The sequence below is a fragment of the Haplochromis burtoni genome, unplaced genomic scaffold, assembly GCF_018398535.1.
Source record: "Haplochromis burtoni strain Fernald_Lab_line unplaced genomic scaffold, NCSU_Asbu1 Contig_778, whole genome shotgun sequence".
In the NCBI taxonomy this organism is placed as follows: Eukaryota; Metazoa; Chordata; class Actinopteri; order Cichliformes; family Cichlidae; genus Haplochromis; species Haplochromis burtoni.
Genome location: NW_024583139.1, coordinates 88,877 through 114,390, shown reverse-complemented (window position 1 = coordinate 114,390; position 25,514 = coordinate 88,877). Strand labels below are relative to the sequence as shown.

Sequence of the window (25,514 nt, the reverse complement as noted above, 5' to 3'; positions counted from 1 at the left end):
ATCGAATTTTCAGTTCATCTACATCTGATTTTAGAGAGGCATCTTTATGTCTACATCCAAAGAAAGGAGTCTACAAAATCAAGTCTAATGACAGATGGCATCTTGGGCATACATGCCAACTGATTGCAACTTCCAGATGAGTGATGTGTGTAAGCAGGCATAACCCAGAGGCTGAAATGATAGTGGTTTGTGTTTGGTTTATCAACACCCACACAGTCATAAAGAAAAATAATAACAGAACTTTAAAAAGAATCCTTCATGGTAGCTGTCAGAACCCCAGGGCCATTAATACAAGGTTCCTAATAAACGATAGCCTATGACACAAAGACTGAGACAGAAGCCTGCTGATCCATTGATACAGGTGATTGTTATGATGGAAAACCATCTTACCTGTAAAAAGCTTGAGGTCTGTGGGTTCCATTTCTCTTCTGGTCTCCCGTGCCATGTGTTGAGGATACTTAAACAAACCTGATTAATAAAAGACAAACAAAACATTATGTGCCAAAATCCATGTGTATTACCAATGTTAAACATACAATATTCAAGTCCAGTAGATTTTTGTTACCCCTCTCTCAGACTTAATATGGGATGTGGGCAAATTGTCTGATCTATAGAGTGGTTCAGATATTCATTGAAGCTTGTTTCAGTGAACACACACACACACACACACACACACACACCGCGCGCACACACACACACACACACACAGGCCACACGCTGGGCACGCACACACCCGCACACACCACCCACACAACACACGCACACGCATGCGCGCACACACACACGCGCACACGCATGCGCGCACACACACACGCGCACACACACACACACACACACACACACGCGCGCGCACACGCGCACATGCACACGCACACACACACAGCAAAGTGCTCAACCATCTAATCAGATTATCTGCACAGCTTGTTTCTTCTACTTATAGTACCAAAATTCTGAGAAATCAGTGAATTGGTTGGCAGATTTTGCAATTAATACACATTTTAAAAAGAAGAAAAAAAAATACATTTACTTTGCCATCATTGTAGAGGTTTGGGTTAAAGCGCACACTGTGTCCGCCAGTGGTCTCCAGATTGACCAGAGGTGGTGAGTTGGGATAGTCTTGGGGAAAATAAACATCAAATTCGAAACAGCCATTGGCATATGGTGTGTCAGCTGGACCAGTGATGAGAACCTATGAAAACAAACAAAAGGGAAAGCTTAAATATAAACAAAGATTAGTTATCAGCTTAGTCATTATCACGCTGAAAGAGGGTTAATTGGAGAAAGGTGAATGTACTGATAACAGTAAATTTAGATTTTAACAAAAGTGCAAATGGCAAAAGTTTTAATGGAGAAATGGCGCAGACACAGCTAATGCTGTTTCACAGCTGCAACAAAGTAATTACAAACAGGCCAAAGGGTGAAATTAGAGGAGAATTCTAACTACAGTACTCACTGCTGAGCATTTGTGGCAAAATCTGATTTATTTCCTAAATATAACAAACATAAATATAATGTCTAATTGATATTGAGTAGACTTGCTGTTTAACTAGAGTTGCTTCACACAGCACAGTTCATAAACACAGACGAGGGCAGGGACATTGACTGACCAATAAATGAACAACCCTGCCTTCATGTTTAAAGCTCTCTTTACCACAACAACAAGGATATTGGCTGATAACACTGACAAACAACGGGGACAACTAAGCAGTCACTATGCAATATACTGTGCCATAGACTATTTGGCTGCTACATCTCATTAATGAGTATATTTCATTGCTAGATTGCCTGCGCTCAGTGAATCTGCGTTCGACTACTCCACCTAGGCTGCACTGTCGAGCGCAGATCCACTGAGCGCTCAACACAGACAGCATCGTCAGAAGGAAAGTTGATAAAATAAATTTAAAAAATTTGTATTGTTCGATACACATGTGTACTGAACCGAAAGCACTGCATCGAACGGTTCAATATCGATACGAGTATCGTTGCACCCCTAATATATGCATGCACACACACACACACACACACACACACTCTCTTTTTCACCAATTTTGTTTTATTCTGATTTCTTACTGTGCAATTTCTGTCAGTGTTCTGCTACTGGAAACTGAATTTCCCAGAGAAACCTACCCGAGGGATTAATAAAGTTCTATCTAAACAACATCACTGGCAAAAAGCAATGACATGACTCCCAGACCACTGAATCTTTTTCCCTTGTCTAAAGTTCACAAATTAAGTCCAAAAGTTTACAAACAGAATCGGCAACCAAGGGCACCTCTAGCAGTCTAAAACCCACTGGGTTAACGTCCTACTTAATACTGGCTACTTGAACAACACAAGTCACTACAGTAGTACGTATAGGGACCAAATAGTCTACAACAATGGGCCAGATAAAAGATTTAAATATTCTATTGAAATCAAGGACTTTCATGGACTTCAGAACAACTTTGGGTTCAATGACCTCAAGTCATCTTAGGAATGAATTTTCAACCTTGGCACATCTTTCTTTTATGAGTTTCTATCATTCCTCTTGGAAAATTATTCAACCTCACTATCAAGTGCTTGAATTAATGCCTCAATTAAAGGTAGGTGTATGGTGCTGCTGGACCAAGTCTGGACTAAGAACTTCTAAATACCTCTAGTGAACATATCTATGCAGGTGCATTGCATAAGAGATTCTATTCACATACTGAAGTGCTCACTGAATTTATATTGGGCATATTCTAGTCCTAAGTAAGGTAGACGTGTTTTCCTTTCATAATGCGAACATCCTGACCCTTGTGCAAACGACCACATTGATCTTGAGTAGTGTTAGGGGTTTTGTAACACTGAGATTATGTAGCAGCTACACTAAGATTTCTGGAGGGCACTGGGTGCCACTCATGCATTAAGGTTATTTTGACATGAACATTCAGGCACATCACTTTCATTGCACTTTCCACCAAAGTCAAGTAAATCTGGTGTGGAAGCATTTTGAGACTGAAACCGAGTGTGCCACCTGGAGAGTGCTGAATAAATGCAGTTGGCTGTTTGATTTTTAATTTAAGGATGTGGGGTTAGCTACTAGGATGTACTGACCCCTCACAGATCTTGATGTTTCCACCTCATCAGCCACTGTCCCTCTCTGCTCCTGCTATTCCTTGGGCCATGCTATTATAGGGGGAAGTTAATTTTGGTAAATTCTGAACATGTTTGCATAACAGCGGCGTTAACTGAGGTCAAAGATATTTTCTTACTTCAGTTTGTGATTACAGATAAGAATATACATCCATCCATTGCATTTCTTGACTAATCAATGTCAATGTTGCACTGTTGTGTGCAGTGTTTTAATCATATGTCAGCTTTGTTGTTAGTATGCTGCGTCTTTATTTGGAATATTTTCCTGCCAAAATGGAGCTAAACAGATGAGAATTTTGACATTTAGCAAAGGAGACTTTGCCATTAATCAACTTGCGGTGTAAGAGCCATTTATCAAATGTCACTAGGGGAATGACTAAGAGCTGCTGATGACAACTCATATGGCAGGAGCACCACAGAAAAACAGCACACAAAAATCCTGGGAGTGTTGATTCACTCACCCACTTCTCACACGAGTGGATTCTACTAAAACCAGAGTGCATTCTCAATCAAAACAGTTACTACAACACACAATGTATCGTCTGTATTCTTATCATGCAGTGTGAAGTCATTGTAGCCTGCTATAAATCTGTAGCCCTAAGCCTAAAATAGCAGATAAGCTCTATTACCTTCATGATATCCAGCCTCTCCTCATCGCAACGGACAAAGACACTCGAAGAAGCAGACAGAGGCAGAGAGGTGGACAGAGTGACAGCCTCTTGGGCAAGGCGGCGAGATCTGGCTGCGCTGTTTGTATCACTGGCGTTCTTCACCTGAGACATGTAGTGGTAGTTCACCTTGAACATCAGCTTTCCATCCTCATCTTCTGATACCATTTCAAAGGTGTCTGGACAGAGAACAGACACACAGGTCAGGATAAGTTCAGCGCATTACTGTGCTCAACCCAATTATAAACACAAGTGAAAATGGAGTTTTTTCTTTTATAAGCCATATTCAAACAGATAAAATGCGATCTAAATTCACGGTAATAATTAAAGCAATAAAGGGAGATGAAATACTGTTTGTGGTCGTGGTATGTTACCCGTTACAGGAAGATCGACCTGCTGTTCTGAGTTTATGAACCTCGTACTCCATTCCAGAATTAATCAGATCTTTTATATTCATTTTTATTCACTTACATATACAACACACACACACACACACACACACACACACACACACACACACACACACACACACACAACGAAAGATGGACACTATAGAACCATGACAAAAAAAGATAAATAAATAAAATAAAATGGACATAGCAGCCCTGCTAGCACTAAAAACTCTGGACTCTTCCAGAGAAAAGGCTAATGAATTCTGTGTGTCCCAGGTTAGCTCACTGTCAGCACACTTGTAACAAGTACTTGTAACAAGTCTCATAGTGGATATATATATATATTTTTTTAAGATCTCAGATCCAACTGATCTGACATCGATGTTTGTGTTTTATGGCCAGGAATGTGAACTTCTTGTGAATAAACTGGTAATAACAGGGATTAGTAACAAAACAAAATTTAAAAGAAAAACAGTTTTTTAGTTAAATGCTAAAATGACACATACTGCACACAACTTTTAATAACATCCTTATGTAACAAGTCTCTTGTACCTTCATTGAATTTATTTTTAACTCCCGATCTGACTGTACTTTTTTACCACAAAAAACAAAACAAAAGTGTGTAAGTTACTGAACAAGTGCAATATCTTTTATAGCTAAAATGCTACAAAAAAAGCTCAGATATTGCTGTATATTGTTTAAACAATATACAGCTTGAGTCATAACGTGAGAAACATTCAGATGAAACAGCCACCCTGTCTTGAGTTGTCTATTTCTATGCTGTCTGCATACCCAAACACTGTTTACAGTCAAGTCACTTACAATGACCTCAGACATCAACCTGCTTACAAAATCAATTGCAAGACCGCAAAAACAGTGTAATTAATCATGACATGGCTGAGTGGAGAGTGATGGACAAGACAAAAGAGATCAGCTGGATGGGAAAGTAGCCTGATTCTGCTTCCCTTTCAGAATACTGGTGTGAAGACATTAGTAAGCATGTCAGACATGAGATAGAACAAGAAGATTTATAGCAGAATGGTGCATCACTTTTTGTGTGTATATAATTACTGATTGATAGAAACTCACCAAACTGTAGTTTTTTCATGGCAGCTACATATTTTTCCTCCAGAGAGCGGAGTACAGACAGGGGCTTCGGCCGGCTTGACACCTTCCTTGAAGACTCCACTAGTTTCTTCTCTGGTAAAGAAAAGGTTGAGAGTAGGGAGCAAAAATATCAAAGCCCAGAATAAGGAAAAAGACCTAGGAATGTGTGTGTTTTATGTTTAGGTGTTTCTCACTGTGCTCATCTTTACCAAAACCTCCCACATGCCCAACAGGTTTGTTATATACTGAGAGTTAATAATAAAAGTCAACTCTACCTCTCACTTATCACATCTGGTTTCAAAACACCAAGACGACAATGACAAATACTCAGCTAGAGGCTTCAAAATGGGATTTCAGAAACCAATGCAACTAAATCCATTTGGTGCACAGTTTGTGTGTGTCTGACCAATGTAGCCAGGACCACTGAACAAAGGGATATTTTCTGTGCATCTAAGAGCCCCTTTAGAAATGAAGTGTCCTTTAACTCAAATGAAGACTGAGGAAGTGCAATATAAATTATGTCCTGCTACATTCACAAATGGAAATTGATGAGGTACAAACTAAAACCAATACATTCAAACATAAAGGTTCTGTAATAAATTCTTGCTTCATTAAGGTTCTAGTCAATATTCAGTTTTAGTTTGAAGTGTTAAGTCAATTCAGTTTGGAGGCTTCAATTTTAGATGTCACTGACCTACACTGCATTATATACAGTTATTCAGCCTTGTTTATTTAATTCAAGGCGCTATAAAGGGATGAGTTGTTTCTAAGACTTTTGGATAAATAATGAATTTCAATCAGCATACATTACGTCTATTAGTGTTACATTTAGTAACTATATTTTCTGAGATTAATGCATAATAATACCATCTTCACCTAGCTACCAAGACATAAGCAACAAGGCAATTAAATAGTATTGTGACAAAATATTTTACAATTCAGCGGCAGGCTCATAGTTGCTGGCCCACTGAGGTGATCTCAGCAGCTTTCACAAACACAGGAAAAATGATAGAAGTGATAAAACTTACGAGAAAAACAAGAATGGGTCAAAGGCTATGCTCTCCATTTCCACTGCTGAGATTAAGTGTAAAAAGGAAATAGTGGGAACAGCAGCAATATAATTACAATATAAGACTCAAATTTTTTTTGTCTGCCTACTCTATAGAGCAAAGGCACAGCTAATTGTCCTGGAAGATTTCAAAGGCGAAGACCAACTCAATGGGTGAATACGCATAATCTAGACAACCTATTCCACAGAAAATGTTGCCCTCTTACTTAAAAGATCTATGATTGGCCAATGTTTTCTGTGGAATAGATTATCTAAAGCTTTAAAATAGAACCTAGAATTCAGGGTTTCTGCAGGTGTGCTAACAGACATGAACCCTATAATTGCAATATGCTCAAAAGTACTCTACCCCTCCACCATTAAATCAAATTCACAGTTTTTTCCTGCTCTCAAGCACATCAACAGTCATCAATTGTGAGACAATTATTTACAAGCTCAAGAAAGAATATTATACAATTTTTCCATAAAGATATGTTTAACAAACAGAACTGCAATTGAATCTTGGAGGAATACAAACTGTAGAGAGCAGTGGCTGATATCATTATCTGGCCCGTTCAGATAACTGAACACTTCAAAGGGACTTTTTCTCTTCTCAGTCAATATAATCAAAACAGAGGAGGATGGTAACTCATGTCAGAGACATTTCTTAAAGCCTCTACACTAATTAAAAGATTATTCATGTATTGTGCACTAATGCTGCAAAGCTATACACTGGACAACTCTGCATAACTGGTAATCATAGAGCCCTTTGCTATATGGATTTCTTTACATGAAATGACAGAACATTAATCTTTATCTACAGCCCCCTACCTCACATGCACACTTCCATCAAGTCTAATAGCCAGCTCCCCACCTAAGTGCTCAGTTAGATGACCAATTTATGTAGACAGAGCATAAAAACTTAATGCAGGGAGTAGCAAGAAATGGATGGGCGGGAGAAACCTAATATTGTAATACTGTGAAGCAGCAGAAACAGGAAATGTGTCATGCTTCATCATGACACAGACATTTTACTGATGGCACTGCTACCTTAAGATGGCTAATGACTTGTCTCTCTTTATTTTTCGATGTCTTATACATGTTAGGTCATATGTACTTTGGCCTTTTCTATTCTTCAGTCTGAATCTTGTGTTACAATTTTAACTGACTGTTTATCTTTGTAGGGCTCATACGACATTTCAGAACCCACCTTGGAGGAGGGAGAAACCCCCCCCCCCCAAAACAAAACATAGGCCAAGGAATGTGGAGCAAATTTAAACAAGACATCAGAACAAATTTCCCACGTGTGGGACTAATAAAGGTTATCTTATCTTATCTTAGTAGCATATATAGTCCATCATCCACCACAAAAGCTACAGGGTAACATTAGAAGCAGATTTAGATAACAGTGAATGTGACCTGCAGTTTCAGACAGTTTGGTCAAGTTCAAATTTTCAATAACAGTCCAATGGTGTCCTTGATTGAAATTAAATTGTCGGGCTGCAGTCAGTCATTTAGACTTTGATAAGCTAAAGACAATAGATCTGGTACCTGCTAAAATCATTCAGCTCAAGTTGTGACACGGGAAATTTGGAGGAAGGGAGGGGCGTCTCAGAGCTTCACATTTTTTAAAAAATATTTGATTTCCAAACTTGTTTTTATACAAATCTGGGTATGTGGTGTGTTCACTGGTACTGAACAGTGTGACCTGAGAGCCTTCAGATTTAGAGCAAACAGTGCAGAGAATGAGAACTCGGCAAACACAGTTGTTGTAATGAAGCCTCATGTTAGGCTGTGTATACATACCCTGGTTGGCCTGCCGTAGGTTTGTAGTAGCAGCGTAGACTATCTCAGCTGTCCTCTGGATGTCAGGCACCAGCAGAGTCAAACCCTCGGGCTCTGGGTCTGAGCTCTCTGATTTTGCCACACCTTTACTTTTATCTTTCTTTGACCTGGAACACACACAGATTGTGCTGTTTAATAACTTGTTTTTTTTCTTTAGAAATTTTTCTGAAACAAAAGATGATTATATGGATGCAGGTTTTATTGCTATAAATTATTATTATTATTAAGATTTGTTGCCTGTTATTTAAATTATCCACTTCTCTGGGAATATAACCACGTCAGTAATCCAGATAACAATCCCCATCCCCAGTTTACACATTTTTACCCTGAAAGAAAATACAATTGCTATATAAGATAACAATGTGTTTGTGTGGTGCTTCTCTTCCATGGCCACTCTTAGAACTTTGCTCTGCACATTTTAAAACAGTATTTTACATTCTGCCAAATATATGGGCTCAACAGCTGCTTTCATCAACCCAGAATTGTGACTTAAAAATGAAGACAAGTCCCTAGGAAACACAGCTGACAGTTCAAGTGATCACTCTCAGTGCCTGGGTATTTTTCTTCATTTTTAAAAAAAAAAAATTAAAGTCCCTATTTTGTGTGTGGACCTGGAATGTGAGTACTGTGCTTGTATAATGTCCTATGGCCATCAAAATGATGCTCCACACAAGAAAGGCAACGCAATGCAATAAAGGTCTGTCATTTTAAATGACATCTGTCCCTTAGGTTATATCACAGACATTCCCATTACACCTGACATGGATTCTAAACTCCTGTGGCTCAAAATCTTACCTGCACCTACCACTATATGCCTTCAATAAGCTATCTTGCTCTCACTAACCTGTTATGAACTATAAGGTTTGCTGCTCCTTGGTATGTTAAATAAACTATGCTGGCAGCATGACAGCTACTGCAACATTCATGGCAGGCATTTTCTAAAAATACCTACAGGCTCTGAGGTGTAAAAGTGCCCCCACAATACACAGCTGCTCTATGCTTCTCCGTTGGGATTTGTGTGTGTGTGTGTGTGTGTGTGTGTGTGTGTGTGTGTGTGTGTGATGTGATGAATGCTGGCATTGTGACACTGTATGTGTGTCAAAAAGCTTACAGCAGCAGTGGTTGAGCTGAGCGTGCTGGATATAATAAAAAATGCACATACATTTTTTTTTTTTTTTTTTGTTTTTACTGAGCACAGGCAGTGTCCCTTGTGGTGGTACATTTTAATGGTAAGTGTGAATACAGCTTGAGAGATAAAGAGCCCATCTTCAGCAGTATTGTTTGTTAATGATAATGAAGAACTGGGATAGTAAGGTCTTGGCTACATCCAATATTCAACTTAAATTTGTGGTGACATAAAGGATCTGATTTTTGTAATCTAAAATGCAATGAAAAAAAAAACGGAAAAACAAAACAAATAAACAAAAGAAGCCCATAAATGGTTTAAATAATTGAGATCACTTAAAAAATTTAAAACCTTAAACTCATTAAAGCTTTCTCTTAAGGTGAAAAGAGTTATTCCCACTTGATTTTATTTGTGTCACCTGAGGCGATTGGTGTATGTGTCAACGCATGTTTTCATCTTTGCCAGCAGCATCCCAACAGAGGTTTGGCCCTCAGCATGCTCTTCGTCCTCTTCTTCCTCATCCTGGCCTGGGTCTCCAGTCAGAGGCAGCAGCAGAGGAACCAGTGCCGTGCAGGTAGAAATGGCCCTCAGCAGCTCCAGTAGTGCTCGATAGAGGGGGACGTGGCGTGCCATATCTAGAACTGTAGAGACAACGTGGATACAGCGTTACATGTTTACTGGTAGATATAACCTAATCTAGGGTCACCATTCCCAACATCATGGTCCAGAAAACTGATTGCTGTGAAGTTGCTCGCCATCTAAACACGTGTGTTCAGTGCTGCCACTATTGACATGATTCAATATTTCAGCAGAACCTATGAACAAAGTAGTGGAGTCCTTTCTGCAGCTTCCAGACACTTGTGAAGGCAAACTAATGACTAAAGACTTCTGCCCTGTAGCCTAAAGGAGATGGAGGTTTTCCAACAACATAACAAAGACTTGCATTACACTTTGTTTTGTATAACAATTAAAAAAAAAAAAAAAGTAGAATTTCACAAGAAAACATTATAAAAGCTGGTTGTAATAAGTGCATACCTCTGCTGAACAAAGAAAGAAGAAAAAGTCAGATGCTATGAGATTGCAGAGAATGTGGGCGTTGTAAGAACATTATCGATCAATACGACTTTGAGATGGCAAACTTGTGTAAAGAGTTGTAAAAAACCAAACCTTTATCAGCAGTGTCACAAGCTTTAAAGAGCAGGGTATGTGTCATAGAATAGGAAATAATGCCAAACCCTGAATACACCAGGAATATCACAAGTCTTTAAGATGAAAACAGTATCTGAGGTAGACACTGAGAGCTTGGTACTGAGCAGATATGATTGGTGGGTGTGTGTGTGTGTGTGTGTCAGTCAATCAGTGGTCTATCTCTGTCCTATCTAAAGTACCAAACCAAACCTGACAGCTCTTACTTCTTGTCAACAAGTGAGGTCTGAAATAACAGGATGTGGATGGCCCTGGAGCCTGAGTCAGCTAGAGACGTATGCTGAATGGAAGTTTGTGCTCAGCAGCACACACATTGAGAAACTGTCTCTTTGCTTTCTCTGCTCTCTACATTTTCTTTTTCTATAATAATTATATGATATGTCATATCCCATCAACACAAACATTTTACGAGAAAGAAAGGTTATGTATATAACCCCGGCTCTCTGAGTAGCATGAGTGAGTGTCTCACTATGCGTGACCTCATCAGAAGCTCAAATTACATTACACCGGTTAAGTGACGCCCATGTCAGGAGGGGCTAGTGCATCCCTATATAATAGGCTGACATAGCGTCAGATATCATTCAAAACAAGTCCACCTCTTCCTCACTTCCATATCAAGGAGGGTGGTCTAGTGAGACACTAACTCCCTCATGCCATTTAGAGAACAACAACGTGTGAGGTTTAGACAGTCTTTCCCATATGTGGTTAAGAACAGGACACAAACAGCTGGTCATTTTTTCTTACACTGGGTTCTGTCCATATAAATATGCAGAGCACAGACTAGATACAAGGTGTGCAGCTGCTGTTGCTCCTTTGAGGTGAAAGATGGTGTGTAAAAGGCCGGCAGTTCTACAGGGGAACATGTGCTGACAACCTTTGGGATATAGGCGAGGTTGAGCCGCATATTGACCTAAGTATTATCTGAGGAGAACTGAATGCATGACTGATGCACACAGAGATCGTGGATTTCTCCACCTAAATGCTTAGCCAAAGCTGAAACAATCAATAGAGCTGTCTTCAAGGACAGAAATTTTACCTAAACATCTTCCAGGGGTTCATATGGGAAACAGGATAACGCAGCTAATACTGTGGGAAGGTCCCACGATGGAGCCAGTGGCCTAGATTTAGGCAATTTACAGCGTGGACCCTTCATGAGACAGCATATTAAACAGTTCTCCCCTCAAAACCAATACGGCAGGCTGAAATTGCTGCCAAATACACTTTAATGGTGGAGAGGACTTTACCCCTCTCAATCAGGGCCTGAACAGGGATTGGCTGTCATTGTAAGCACCACTTTTCATATAGCAGTAGATGATGAACACTAGAACACTGAATACTGTCAATAACACTATGAGGGAGCCCCACTGAGTTTATTAAACCACTCACATAGAGCTAGCCTCTCTGGGTTGGGGTGGAATATTTCCCCCTGGGCCGGAGACAGGAGGTCTCTGTGTAGTGGTAACAGCCAAAGTGGGCTGCACAGCAGCTGGAAATTCTCTGCAAGCTAGTGCTTCCCTGGCCAGTGTGGGGCTATCAGGATCATAGAGTGACCTATAGATAGGGCTCAGCCTAGACTCCCTATCAAAGTAATGGTTGAGTTCTCCTCAATATGCTCTTTTTCACATTTATCTGGAAATCTAAACGCTCCAGATAATGTATAACAGCATCTGTGTGACAAGCCGCTTCCTGGCGGGTTGGGGCTTCTACCACCCAGTCGTTGATGTATGTGGCCATTGAGCAGGGCCATGCTGGTGTCCCATCACCTGTGACGGGGCTGACGGGCACGTCTGCATTCTGACAACGTTCTTCGTCATGGCAGACAGCATTGCTCTGTTTTTCAGCATGTTTGATTTTTTCCAAGTTTTTTACAACACTTGACAGCGCCTTAGGGAAACTACCCGGATGTGCATGTCTGGACTTTTTTTTTTTTTTTTAAATACAGAACACATGAGAGAAGTGCTTGTGAAACAACACTTCAAACTTTGGCTCTGTTGGGTCCAGTGACAGGAACGCCAGCTCGAGTTCTGCACTTTGTATGAAACATGTCCCGTTGAACTTGCTCTGGAACACAGGTGGGTGGGGGAAGAGCGGCCCATGAAGGAGACAAGCTGGGCTCGCTCTCCCTCCTCCTGGTCACGACAGCTGGGGGAGGAGGAGGGGCCGCTTGATGTCTGGCCTGAGGAGACTACTTCTTAGTCCATGGATTTTTAGGAGCCCCAGCAGCCTGGGGCGCTGCCTACGTCTTACTTTGGGGATCCTGAAGGCAGGGACTGGGTGAGATGCTGCCTGCACGTATGACTGGTGCAGTGCTGCTGGGGTGGCATGCTGGGCCCTCCTCAGCAGGCAGAGTAACACCTGCCCCAAAGAGACCCTGAGGGATGACAGGGGTGTCGATGAGTTTGCATATCCTCCCTGTGTTTGTGTGGATTCTCCCTGGGTACTCCGGAGGAACTCTAAACTGCCCATAGGTGTGGATGTGGGTGTGAACGTGAGCGTGAATGGTTATCTCTGTCTATGTGTTCACGCTGCGACAGACTGGTGACCTGTCCAGGGTGTACCCCCCTCTCGCCCTAAGATAGCTGATAAAGGCTCCAGCCCCCCGCAACCCTGAAAAGGATAAGCGCAAGTGGATGGATGGATGTGGTATCTGGTTTGGCTGTCAGGGCCTCTTCTAGCTCAGCTTAGTAAGCCATTACCATGGAGGAGATGTTGTGGGCTCTTACCGACAGAGCTGCTGCCTTGTAGCACTTATCCATAAGGCTAGACTAAAAGCAGTCTGTCTTGGAGGGGAGGGATGGAGCCGATGAGGGTGGAGATGTCTTCGGGTGAAGATGGCTTACTACCATTGGCTCCACTTGCGGCATCTGGCGGAGGCTGACAGACTCCATCCCCCTTACAATCCAGCAGGGAGCTCCCCACGATGGGGTGTTTTCTCACTGTATGGCTTTGCTTTCCACGTCACCGCTATCTCATTGAGTAGCTCGGGGAAAACAGGCAACATATACTTCCCTGTTTTTTTTTTTTTGCATTTGGCAATTTCTTACCATCAAAACAAGATTTTATAACCCCAGTTTGCACAGCGGGCCACAGATTGTAGACCCTCGCAGCTTCGGACTTGTACATTTTCCTGCACGTCGGCATCCAGGGGAGACGGCGGTGACAATTTTTCAACCTCGCTGGTAGCTGAGGGCTTTGCAGCCCAGCGGCCACACAAACCCAGAGACCTCATGGAGCCGCAACCCACAGTGCTCAAGATCAAGCTGCAGTCCACACCACCGCGTAGCGCCAGAAAACATAAAGGCCTCTATCAGAGCCCAAAACACCCTGAAGAATGTCTTCGGTAAGAATATATGTACGACCATAAATAACAGTGAACTTGCCTAGATGCTTAGCTACTTAACAAAAAAGCTCTTTCGCCCAGTGTGAAGTCAGTCTTGTAGTTCTATTTCAAGATGTTTGAAGATATTCCAGTCTGGCTACAAGGATCACAGTGTTTGACAATGTCTCTTTTTCAAGGTTTGGCTGCCTTCGGTAAAAGTCTGATGACAAGTAGCCACAGGAATGGAGAAAGGGATTCCGAAAGTGTTTGAAAGAGGTCGCTTGTTTTTTTTGTTTTGTTTGTTTAGAAAATAAACTATTTGGCAAATTTGATTTATGACTCAGTGTTGGGCTCATTTTCAGTTATTGTTTTCATGAAGCAGCACCTTACAGAAGCCATCGAATACAAGGGTCTGTTGAGACAGTGTCAGCCTCCGCTCTTGTTTGTGGCTCCCAGACTGTTTTACATTTATATTGAAATTTCCAAGTCCTTTCTGTTCTACTCCTAGCATCTGCACAACACTGAGCTTTACTCCTTTAACCACTGTCTGTGGATGACACCTTGCAAGAAATCTCAATCCCCTTTTGATACATCTATGTAATTACTGGGGGCAATCGAATCCGAATTCCTCCTATGAATTGTCAATGTCCGGTTGTTTTCTCCAACCTTAAAAGGAAGAGGAAACCAATTTAAGCAGGCTCTACTGAATGGGGGGAAAAAAAGAATATTCGAGCATCTTTTAAGCACATAAGCAAAACACAAGATTAAAATCAGACAGTTTCAGAAGGAACATAGGCAGTTAGTTTTTAAATTTTTACTGCTTTAAAGACACAGCAAAAACCTCTGTTTGAGCAAATCACATAATTTGTTTTGACACTTTCTATAAGCAAAAGTAATATTTCTATCCTTTTTTAACATGGCAAATTGTAAATAGACTGGTTCTTATACAGGGAGTGCAGAATGATTAGGCAAGTTGTATTTTTGAGGAATAATGTTATTATTCCTCAAAAATTCCTGTCAGTGCGCCCCAGGGTGGCTGTGGCTACAATGTAGCTTGCCATCACCAGTGTGTGAATGGGTGGATGACTGGATATGTAAAGCGCTTTGGGGTCCTTAGGGACTAGTAAAGCGCTATATAAATACAGGCCATTTACCATTTATTGAACAACAACCATGTTCTCAATGAACCCAAAAAACTCATTAATATCAAAGCTGAATGTTTTTGGAAGTAGTTTTTAGTTTTAGCTATTTTAGGGGGATATCTGTGTGTGCAGGTGACTATTACTGTGCATAATTATTAGGCAACTTAACAAAAAACAAATATATACCCATTTCAATTATTTATTTTTACCAGTGAAACCAATATAACATCTCCACATTCACAAATATACATTTCTGACATTCAAAAACAAAACAAAAACAAATCAGCGACCAATATAGCCACCTTTCTTTGCAAGGACACTCAAAAGCCTGCCATTCATGGATTCTGTCAGTGTTTTGATCTGTTCACCATCAACATTGCGTGCAGCAGCAACCACAGCCTCCCAGACACTGTTCAGAGAGGTGTACTGTTTTCCCTCCTTGTAAATCTCACATTTGATGATGGACCACAGGTTCTCAATGGGGTTCAGATCAGGTGAACAAGGAGGCCATGTCATTAGTTTTTCTTCTTTTATACCCTTTCTTGCCAGCCACGCTGGACGCGTGTGATGGAGCATTGTCCTGCATGAAAATCGTGTTTTTCTTGAAGGATGCAGACTTCTTCCTGTACCACTGCTTGAAGGAGGTGTCTTCCAGAAACTGGCAGTAGGACTGGGAGTTGAGCTTGACTCCATCCTCGACCCGAAAAGGCCCCACAAGCTCATCTTTGATGATACCAGCCCAAACCAGTACTCCACCTCCACCTTGCTGGCGTCTGAGTCGGACTGGAGCTCTCTGCCCTTTACCAATCCAGCCACGGGCCCATCCTTCTGGCCCATCAAGACTCACTCTCATTTCATCAGTCCATAAAACCTTAGAAAAACCAGTCTTGAGATATTTCTTGGCCCAGTCTTGACGTTTCAGCTTGTGTGTCTTGTTCAGTGGTGGTCGTCTTTCAGCCTTTCTTACCTTGGCCATGTCTCTGAGTGTTGCACACCTTGGGCTTTTGGGCACTCCAGTGATGTTGCAGCTCTGAAATATGGCCAAACTGGTGGCAAGTGGCATCTTGGCAGCTGCACGCTTGACTTTTCTCAGTTCATGGGCAGTTATTTTGCGCCTTGGTTTTTCCACACGCTTCTTGCGACCCTGTTGACTATTTTGAATGAAACGCTTGATTGTTCGATGATCACGCTTCAGAAGCTTTGCAATTTTGAGACTGCTGCATCCCTCTGCAAGATATCTCATTATTTTTGACTTTTCTGAGCCTGTCAAGTCCTTCTCTTGACCCATTTTGCCAAAGGAAAGGACGTTGCCTAATAATTATGCACACCTGATATAGGGTGTCATTAGACCACACCCCTTCTCATTACAGAGATGCACATCACCTAATATGCTTAATTGGTAGTAGGCTTTCGAGCCTATACAGCTTGGAGTAAGACGACATTCATGAAGAGGATGATGTGGACAAAATACTCATTTGCCTAATAATTCTGCACTCCCTGTATCGTGCTTCTTCATACCACCTGGCTGATTCAACTATGCACACACTCATACTTCAACGGACTCCTCAACTTGGGGTTTCTGAGCTACAAGCAGCGCTTTGAGACCTAAAGGGGACCCATTAACCTGATTTATTATTAGGGTTCAGATTAGCTTTGCAAATTTCAGTGTAAAATAATTTAATTTAAAATTCTTTGGAAACCACTCTTTGCAAAGTCACAGGTCCTGTAATCAGTAACCTTTTCCCCACAGAAAACACCAAGCTCAGCTATGAAATGCTTGGTTCCAACATTTGTTGAAATATGAGCTTAATCTTAATCCACAGAAATGTGTCATGGGCAAAAGATGTACTTGGAAATATTGACATTTATAATATTTAAACTAGCGTGACAGAGTTTTTAGTTTCAAAGTGAAACGACTCAACAACTACTGGGTGGAACATCCATATTACACACAGACGGATTCTAACAATTTCTGCCAATCCAAAATGTGCAGAACACTCATTTGGATATCACAGCTCTCTCTGAATAAATTAATATCCATGATATCTGTAGTCTTCATCACCAAATGGAAAACTGAACAATGATGTAGAGCAAACGGCAAAGACAAGAATCTGACCTTTTGTGCTCAGCCACAAGATGAGCTGCAACCCAAAGAGGATGAACATCCATCAAAACTATGACCATTCTGGTAGTGCTGACCTGCAGTCATTGCAGCACTGAGAACAGAGAATCTCCACTCTGTGTGATTTAAGGCCTTCAGAGGGCAATATGGAGACAGGCGTTTGGCGCAGCAATTCTGGATGTTCAGCCTGATTAATAGTTATCAGGCCTATAGACCTGTAGGAAAGCACCTGTGATGAATTAGTGTGGCATGTATTAGAGCTGCTTGAAACAAAAGTATTACTGCTGGATCCTGCTCACCCATTTAATCTCCACTAGTTTTAAATCAATCGTCTTACTGAAATTATGCATCCATATGTTGCATACCTCCAGAAACACAGTGATGTTAAGATGTAGATATTAAAGGCAGTCTTCGATTAAAGTCTCTTTAGTAGACAGAAGCAGTAATTTTCTCCCCCAACTTTTCAATTAATCACTGTGTTAATTTAAAGCCATACTGACAATTTTTGGTATCAAAAAACAGTGTCCACAGTGAAATACTCATTTAGATTCAGTGTTGGCTGATGCTCCTGTCTGCTTGGGGATGTGGAGTAATTTACGGTTGATCACATACTATGGATCAGAACAGTTATTTCAGGGAAACAGTAAAATACTGTGAGCTGTAGGACCCCTTTCTTTATTTAAAAGTCCAACATTTGTCTGCTCATTATAACAAAGCTTACTTCTTGTGAACGAAGAATTTTAAAAACCAGAGTGCTCATCAATCCAAAACAAGACAAATGATCTAAAGGAGAAAATTCATGACTATTGCTTCTTTCCATAGAAGGGGGAGTCCTGCTAAAATGACACAGAATCTAAGAATTCGAGCCAAACATAATTAGAACTGTTAATTAGCCACTGTAAGAAAAACACCTAATAGGAAGGACGACATAAGAAGAAACACCTGCTCTCAAAGTGTTAAAATGCAGGTACACACGCTTTCAATTTGAAGGTTTTATGCATCAAGATAATTCACAAGTAGAATAGATTTGAGACAGTTGAAAATCTTCCCAGAAGCAGACATCCCAGTAAATTCACTGCATGACCAGACTGTGCAATGGTCAGAGAAACTGGGAGGAGAAAAAAAAAGCTCAGCTCAGCACATTAAATGTTACAATTCGTCACGACCTCGTGGATGGTTTGCTTAGAAGGGCTGCCATAAGAGTGCCTCATCCTTCTAAAAAGAACACAGCAGCAGATCTTAGATTTGCAAAGCAGCATTTGAATAAATCACAAGACTTCTGAAACAACACTCCCTTCTTACTCTGTGAGGAAACGCGTTAGTGTAGCATGTTTAGTCAACCGTTCACACCCGGCCATACAAGAACTTCTTTCAATGCTTCTTCTACAGAAAGGCTTTCTATCTATCATTCACATTCATACTGATGGATATACTTTAGAGACTAACTGCCGATTAGAGTGACTGCCCCGGATGACCTGCTCTTCCTCCTGAGCTACAACCACCTCAGATGCTTTACTAATCATTAATGCAGAATTCCAAAGGACTCAACTTCTTTCTTGCAAGTATACCCTCATTAATCATAACATTATGACCACTGAAGTGAAGATGAAGTGTTGTGAACTGATGTAAACAGTTTTTAATCTAGCAGTGAGTTATTGTAAACAATGGTTGGGGAAAAACAAAAGACTTAAACCGCTAACTGCTACTTTAAAGTTCTAAGTTTGCTAGTTGTTCAAGTCACTAAAAAGATATCTGACATTTGCTGATCTCTTTGTAACAACATGCTCTTCTTAATGTTAGCACCCAAGGAGACAACAGATTTTGACACCTTTCATCATGAACTTTACATACCACCACAATTAGTAATTAAAACGGTCAATAACACCAAGTTAAATAACATTAAACAAGTGTTCACTGAGTCCGCTTTAATGGGGAAACAGGAGAGTTGATGCGTAGGCAGGTTGCTGCTACAAGGGACGGGTGTTGAGCACACGGGTCACACTGAGTGGGTGGCAAATACTGTGACTCAAGCACGGCTGGACAGTGTCAGGTCTTCCTGACCCCTATAGGGCAAAGGAATAGAGCGGGGAGTAGCTGAAATAGTAAGACTGTGACATGCCTCCGCCAACACACAGTCTGCCTGAGTGGACACCGTAGATAATGTGCATCAAGGAAAGTCTGTGTGGAACAACCAGAAAAAAGTAGCCTGGAGCTCTGTACCATTTTAAAGCACAGAAGAAATAGTGGCTGCATTTTTGTGCAAAAAGAATCCCTTTACAATCCAAGCTACTCAGGTTACTTAGTTTTGGGTTGGCACACACTGTGAACACAGTAACTGGGTTAGAATAAGTAGGAAAACAAAGTGCCTACCAAGAAATAAATAAATAAACACAATTCCTCGCTTCTATTTCTAACTATTGGGGCCAAGAAAAAACAGCCTCTTTTGGGTTTATGTTTTATTATTGCCATTTATGCATAGAAATTTATAATCATTTATGCTTAGAAGTATATAAATGTTTGTAGACTGATAGAGGTTTGATCCTTAGCAGTCTGTAAAGACTGTGTGTGCCTTCCAGAGTGTTCTGGCATGCACATACACACCCTAAGGTCATGAGAGAGGTCATACCTTCTCATCTTGATTTATACTATAGGAGGACACCTACTCTGTATCTGCATCTGCGTAAGTATAAGTGCCTTTTGTTTAGGTGGACCGCTGGACTCCTGGCACCAGCTTTGGGGACTCTTCACAGGGTCACATGTTGATCCCACACACACGCATGCCTATACGTACACACGGATAAGGTACTCTTTGTTCACATGTATGCCTGTGTAAAACGTCATATGTTAATGAACTTGTGCATAGACGTGTAACCACAATAAAGAGCAGTGCTACGAGGGAGCAGACGAGAGCAACTGGGGTCAAGCGAAGGAACGACGCTCATCACAGTTCTCTCCGTCGTGCACGAGCAATACAAAGAACTTTGCCGACTCGTGTCTTTGCTGTTGCAGTAGAATTGTCTCGTTCCAGCGGTGGGTCTGTGCTAGACAGACCCACCAGCCTCCTTAGATAAACATTTTGTTTCTGCCATGTATGCAAAAATTTTAATTCATCAAAGTTAGTTACATGAATAAATTAGCAATGATTTCCAAACTATGACTAAAATGACAACTAAAAGAAATTCATAATTATCCCAGTTCATCATGTAATTATCCTACATCCCACCTCATAAATAAGACAAAAGGTTCTTAACCAGACATGATACCAAAATAAATAAATAAATAAATTTAAAAAACCCAGCAGAAACTCCTTATTTGTTACAAAAATTCACCTTTTTGATGTTGATGAAGTATATTGAGATAGACTCTTTTACTTATAACATTCTGTTGTACCTGGTTACCAGGTAAATTAAATACTGCTGAAGCTAAATTAATTCAGTCTTAAATTTAAGGTCTGATAACTAAAATTAATTAATTTAACGTTAATGTATCAACTAATGTTTAAGCAAACATATCTCATACATAGATGCAATAAATGTGTGCATATGAACAGAAATGAAACAAGAGCTTAAGAGAGGATTGAAGCAGAAAAAGCCTTAACAAAGCAGACTCCTCTAGTCTGCATGCCTACACATTCCTTGGGCAAGATCCTGAACTCCAAGCTGCTCCAATCCATCCACTAGACTGAGTGTGTGCACAAATGTTCAAAAGTGCTTAGATAAAAGTACTCTATAAATGAGTGTGACTGGATTAACAAGAAAGCACCTTGAGTGCTCAATTATGTACCAGTCACTTTACCATTTAGTACAAGCTAACTAACTGAACACATAGTAATTGAGCCCAACAACACTGACCTTCTTTTCCTTTATTAAAAAAAATATCACTAATGGTTTTCAATGGTGCTACAGGAGGACTGGAAGATGACACATAAAAAAAATGTATCAACATCAAGTTTGTTTTAAGGTAGTAAAATATTTCATAGAAGCATAGAAAAAGGTTACAGCAGAGTGAGGAGGTTCTATCACAAAATAAAGGGGGAAGTTAGAAAGACAAAATAGGCAGGCTTGGTGTCCGTTACAGAAGCCACTGGTTAGAGATGAATATATCTAACTGCGTGCAGACCCCCACATCTTTTCACGGCCTCATCCTCTTTGTCCTCCAACCAGTCACATCCATCCTTTAATTCCCCACCGCCTTTTATTGCTGCCTCCTCCTCCTCAACTCCTCCCCTCTCTGCAGGTCTTCCAGAATAACAACAGCTGATGACGGGCACGACTGAACTCAGCCGAGAGCAGCGCAGAGAGGCTGAATTTGCCTCCTTTTTGGATATTTGTCTTGTGTTTTGCTAGGTGGTAAATGAGCGAGTGTGTGCATGAGTATATGTACTCCACCAGCACCCACAGCAGTGGAGGGAGGAGACAACTCTAAGCGTGAGCAATGTCGTCTCCCCCCTTCCTCCTCCTGCTCCTCCTCACTTCCTCCCTCCCCCCTTCTCTCGTTCTCATGCTTCTTCCAATTCATTGCCATGGACATCAGGATCCGTTCTCGCTCTCTTGCCATCATTCTGCTTGATTATGCAATGCATAGTCCTCCCACGATGACTAACTGGTGTTGGAGAACCACCGTAACAGTGCTGTCACTGTGGTAGGCGCACATCCATAGTGTCATATCGATTGTCTGACACCCCGACTGCTTTTGGTTTTCTACAGAAATCTGCTCCATGGGAATTTACAGCTTCTCCTGCTCCTCTGGAATATCACCTGCCACAGACTGCTAATTCGGGGAGCTGCATGTTCTTACCAAGCTCAGAGGAAGCTTGGTGACAGAGAGACTTATCAGTTCATTCAGAAAAAATAATCACATTGCTTGCAAGGCTTTTTTTTTTGTTTTGTTTTTTTAAAGGCATTCATTTCTAATAGAGGCCAGTAGAAAATTGGGGAGAGTGTGTTACAGCATAAGGTGTAGGCAGGCAGGGGGGTTTCAGCAAAGCCGTTACAGGGAAATCAAGAGAAGGAGCAGACGGTCAGTATAGGAGTAATTCAGGGGAGGTGGGAGGGAACAAATGAGGAGAACCCCTCTCCTCTCCACTACGCAGAGGCTGCTGGTGCTTTAGCAGCAGCAAGGCAAACCTGCTGATGAAAAAAAGGAGAAAAAAAAAACTGGCAAGACAAAGGGGGAACTTAATCAGAAGGGAAGTTTGTGGGTAGGGTTGTTGAACTTGACAGGTGGCGCTATAAACAGGAGAAGGAGACAAGTGTCACAAGGAGGTTTTCATTGGAAGCGTCGCTGAGCACCGAGAAGCTGTCGTGGCATCGCCGTCTCTCTCCGCCACTTGGTCTGTCGCTTATAGGCACTGGAACAGTCTCTATCCAGCCTCCCCACCTCTTTTTTTTTTCTCCACATGTAGAATGCCCTTAAAGCCATGGTTTTTCTGTGAGGACCCAAAAAGCATGCTGGATGACGATGTCTTACACCTAAGGCGCTTTAGGGTAAGCCACTTTCCCCTTCCTACCCTATTGCTTTTGACTTATCTGAATTTAAGAATAATTTTCCAGACTTGAAGGGAAAGAGTGTGAATGTTATTCTATTATAAACCCAAGGATAGAAATATCCTGTTCATCTTTCAGACAACATCGTTAGCTCCTAATTTTTACCTTCTAAGACTTATCCATAGGGAAAATGGGAATTATGCTCATAACAACTACTTCAAGGAGCCTGGGATAGGGGGGATTATTAATTTAAGACCTATACAGAGGAGGTGGGTGTAGCATGCTCAATCTTTAAATCAAACTTATTTTAACATGGAGAATGCCAATGAGCATCATTGCTAACAATTTAAAAGCTTCATTCCAAGTAATCCTAAAATGAGGCTGACTAAGTGCTGGCTCCTAGCTCACAACTGAGGAGCTCAGCTACAATCTGTAGCAGGTTGTAAGAAGCAGTCTTCAAAGACTAATCTCCATTCCACTCTATGCAGCCATTGTTGCATTTGATTCATGATTAATTTTCCTGTGGCTGGTGGGGTGGTAGAGATTATGTTGGCACTGCCTGAACCAGGGCTGTTTGAATGTGTTTTTTGAGCAAAAACTAGCAGATTAGTAGTACAGTAAAAAGGATGCAGCTGAGCAATGAAAAGACACCCAATTATGATTTGATGTTACTTTCAGTTCTTGTCTGACACAGTCCCCTTCACTTCCTTTTATTCCAGATAAGTGCACCCTTGCCAGGTTAGGTGAATAACAGCACCATGGGTACTACAGTCATCACCCTTGATGACGTGCGGGCACTGGAGCTCAAGGAGGAGCAGGAGGAGTCCATACTGGCCATGCTAGGCATCATTGGCACATTTCTTAACCTGTTTGTAATCGTTTTTGTTTATATCTACACCACACTGTGACATACCAAAACTGAAGAAAAGGATTTCTAAATCAGAGAAAATATGCCAGAAAAGCTGAAGTGAGCAGTAGTGAAGGACGGGGTTAATTAGAAAGCCACACATGTTGGAGAAAGAAGTTTGAAATGAAAATCTATCCCAGAGAGAGGAGAAGGGAAATCAACAGACTGGTTAAAGATGTAAACAAACAAGCCATACTGCCAAGCCACAGCCATGAGCCGACAAGATAACAAAGGGCTGGGAGACATGGCAGGAACAGGACTAGGCTGGAACCAGGGTATGCCAGATGGACATCATCAAGCTCCCAGCCAGGACTGACTCCCCCGTGTGGCCCAAGAGGAAAAACAAAATTTCCCTAGATCAGATTTTTTTTTGGACTGTTGTACTTACTGGAAAGAAGTGTTGTAGAAACCCAATATATTTTCTCTCTTTTTAAATTCAAAACTTTGGGGACCATAATTGCTACTTGTCTGGGAGGAGTTCTCAACAATATGATTAAAGGCAAAGTCTATAAAGTGACAACTGGAAGCTGCTTCTGGAAACACTGCTGGTCACCTGTAAGTCTTCAGGGCCACAAAATGTGTTTGATTCAGGGCCCTTACAGTAATACAAATACAGCACTCTTCCTAAGCAATGTGGCTGTACAACAACTTCCGACAGACCTGCAACTTCACATCATGTGTACCACAAATTCACACTATACTGAGGTGTTCTAGAAGTGCTTCCCAAACCCCAAAAGTGTGAAACTATTTTTGATAATACACAGGTCTTACACAGAAGTCACAGTTGCAAGACATTAAGGAATGGGATCAACTTGTAATTAAACTATGTAGTTTCCATTTGAAATGGGGCTTATGCTCTATATTCTTTCTTCATCTCTGTCCATCTTTGAAAGTTGGTGAGTGTGAGTAAAATGTGTCAGGTGCAGAGGGATCGCAGAGGTCTCTTCATTTATTTGCTCATATTCATTTAAGGGTAGTGTCAGCAATCATTTTCCTGTATTAAAAAGCTTTTGATAAATATCTGAATAACGTCTAGATGTATTGTGGAATTGGGGGACATTTGAACAATAAACACCCAAGAATAACAATAAGAATGAGTTTCCAGCCTCATCTGTGAAAACCCCCAAGGTGTTTGCGTAGAAGGATTCGTGTATATAACTTTACATGAATGGGATCTAATTACAACAATGATCACTGGTGGTGGCATCTTACGTCTCACCTTTGCCCTGATCCACTTCAAAGTGCTCATCTACCCATTTTAACTGCAAGGAGGGAAGCGTGTGGTAATAGAATCTACAATTCCACGGGGGAGCAGCGATAAACTGCAAATTCACAAATCCACAGGGACATTGTGGTAATGAATGAAGGTGGTGCTGTGGCGTATTTAGCTTTCACCTTGTACTGATGTCAATAATATGCCTTGTGATGTAGGAAATCCTTGAAGGGTGTACGGGTTTGTATAGGGAACAAAAGACTTTCTGTGCACAAGGTCAAGCATTTCATTCAAAAACATCGTTTTCCTTAGCCTGCTGTGAAAAAACAGTTAAAACAAATGAGTGGACAAACTGTGAGGCCTATGCATTTGGAAAACACAAAGGAACTGCTTTCTTTGCCACATGATGAATCACTACCGACCATTACTCTCCTACATTATGCTAATGTTTAATCAGCAGGAATGATGCACCAAAATGGCCATTAACTGCATACAACATATTTTAACTTTAAATCATATCTGTTTGAGACAAAGCAAAACTGGAATTAAGTAGTAAGGTGGAGGGGACATGTGTCATTTCCATTTATGAAATGGATTCCAGATTACTTAATTCCAGTTTTGAGATGTATGCAGAGATGGCAAGGGGGGCAGACATATTTTAGTTCAAGGGAGTTATAAAAAAAACAAAACAAAACCTCGTAAAAGTTGACGGACCAATTTAATGTCTTTAGTCAAGTAAAAGTCAAAAACCTATGACCTACGGAAGATTATCTTGGTGGACAGGCTGTGATTAGTTGACCTGTGCTGCTGCTGCTCTGAGAT

General features: G+C 41.1%; 1 protein-coding gene and 1 long non-coding RNA gene across 4 annotated transcripts in view; one reads left to right on the top strand and one right to left on the bottom strand.

Moving 5' to 3' along the window:
* birc6 (baculoviral IAP repeat containing 6) overlaps positions 1-25,514 on the bottom strand; it is a gene marked incomplete at its 5' end in the record, with an annotated part of 127,481 nt that overhangs the window by 14,276 nt on the left and 87,691 nt on the right. For all 3 annotated transcript variants that reach the window (XM_014330344.1, XM_014330347.1, XM_014330345.1), the window contains 6 exon segments: positions 391-468; positions 1,028-1,189; positions 3,744-3,961; positions 5,264-5,374; positions 8,133-8,278; positions 9,716-9,938. In XM_014330344.1, the coding sequence (XP_014185830.1) occupies positions 391-468; positions 1,028-1,189; positions 3,744-3,961; positions 5,264-5,374; positions 8,133-8,278; positions 9,716-9,938 (938 nt within the window).
* Positions 21,020-24,570, top strand: LOC102304666. Its single transcript, XR_317632.3, has 2 exons — positions 21,020-22,572; positions 23,292-24,570. It is a non-coding gene; the product is annotated as an uncharacterized LOC102304666 (long non-coding RNA).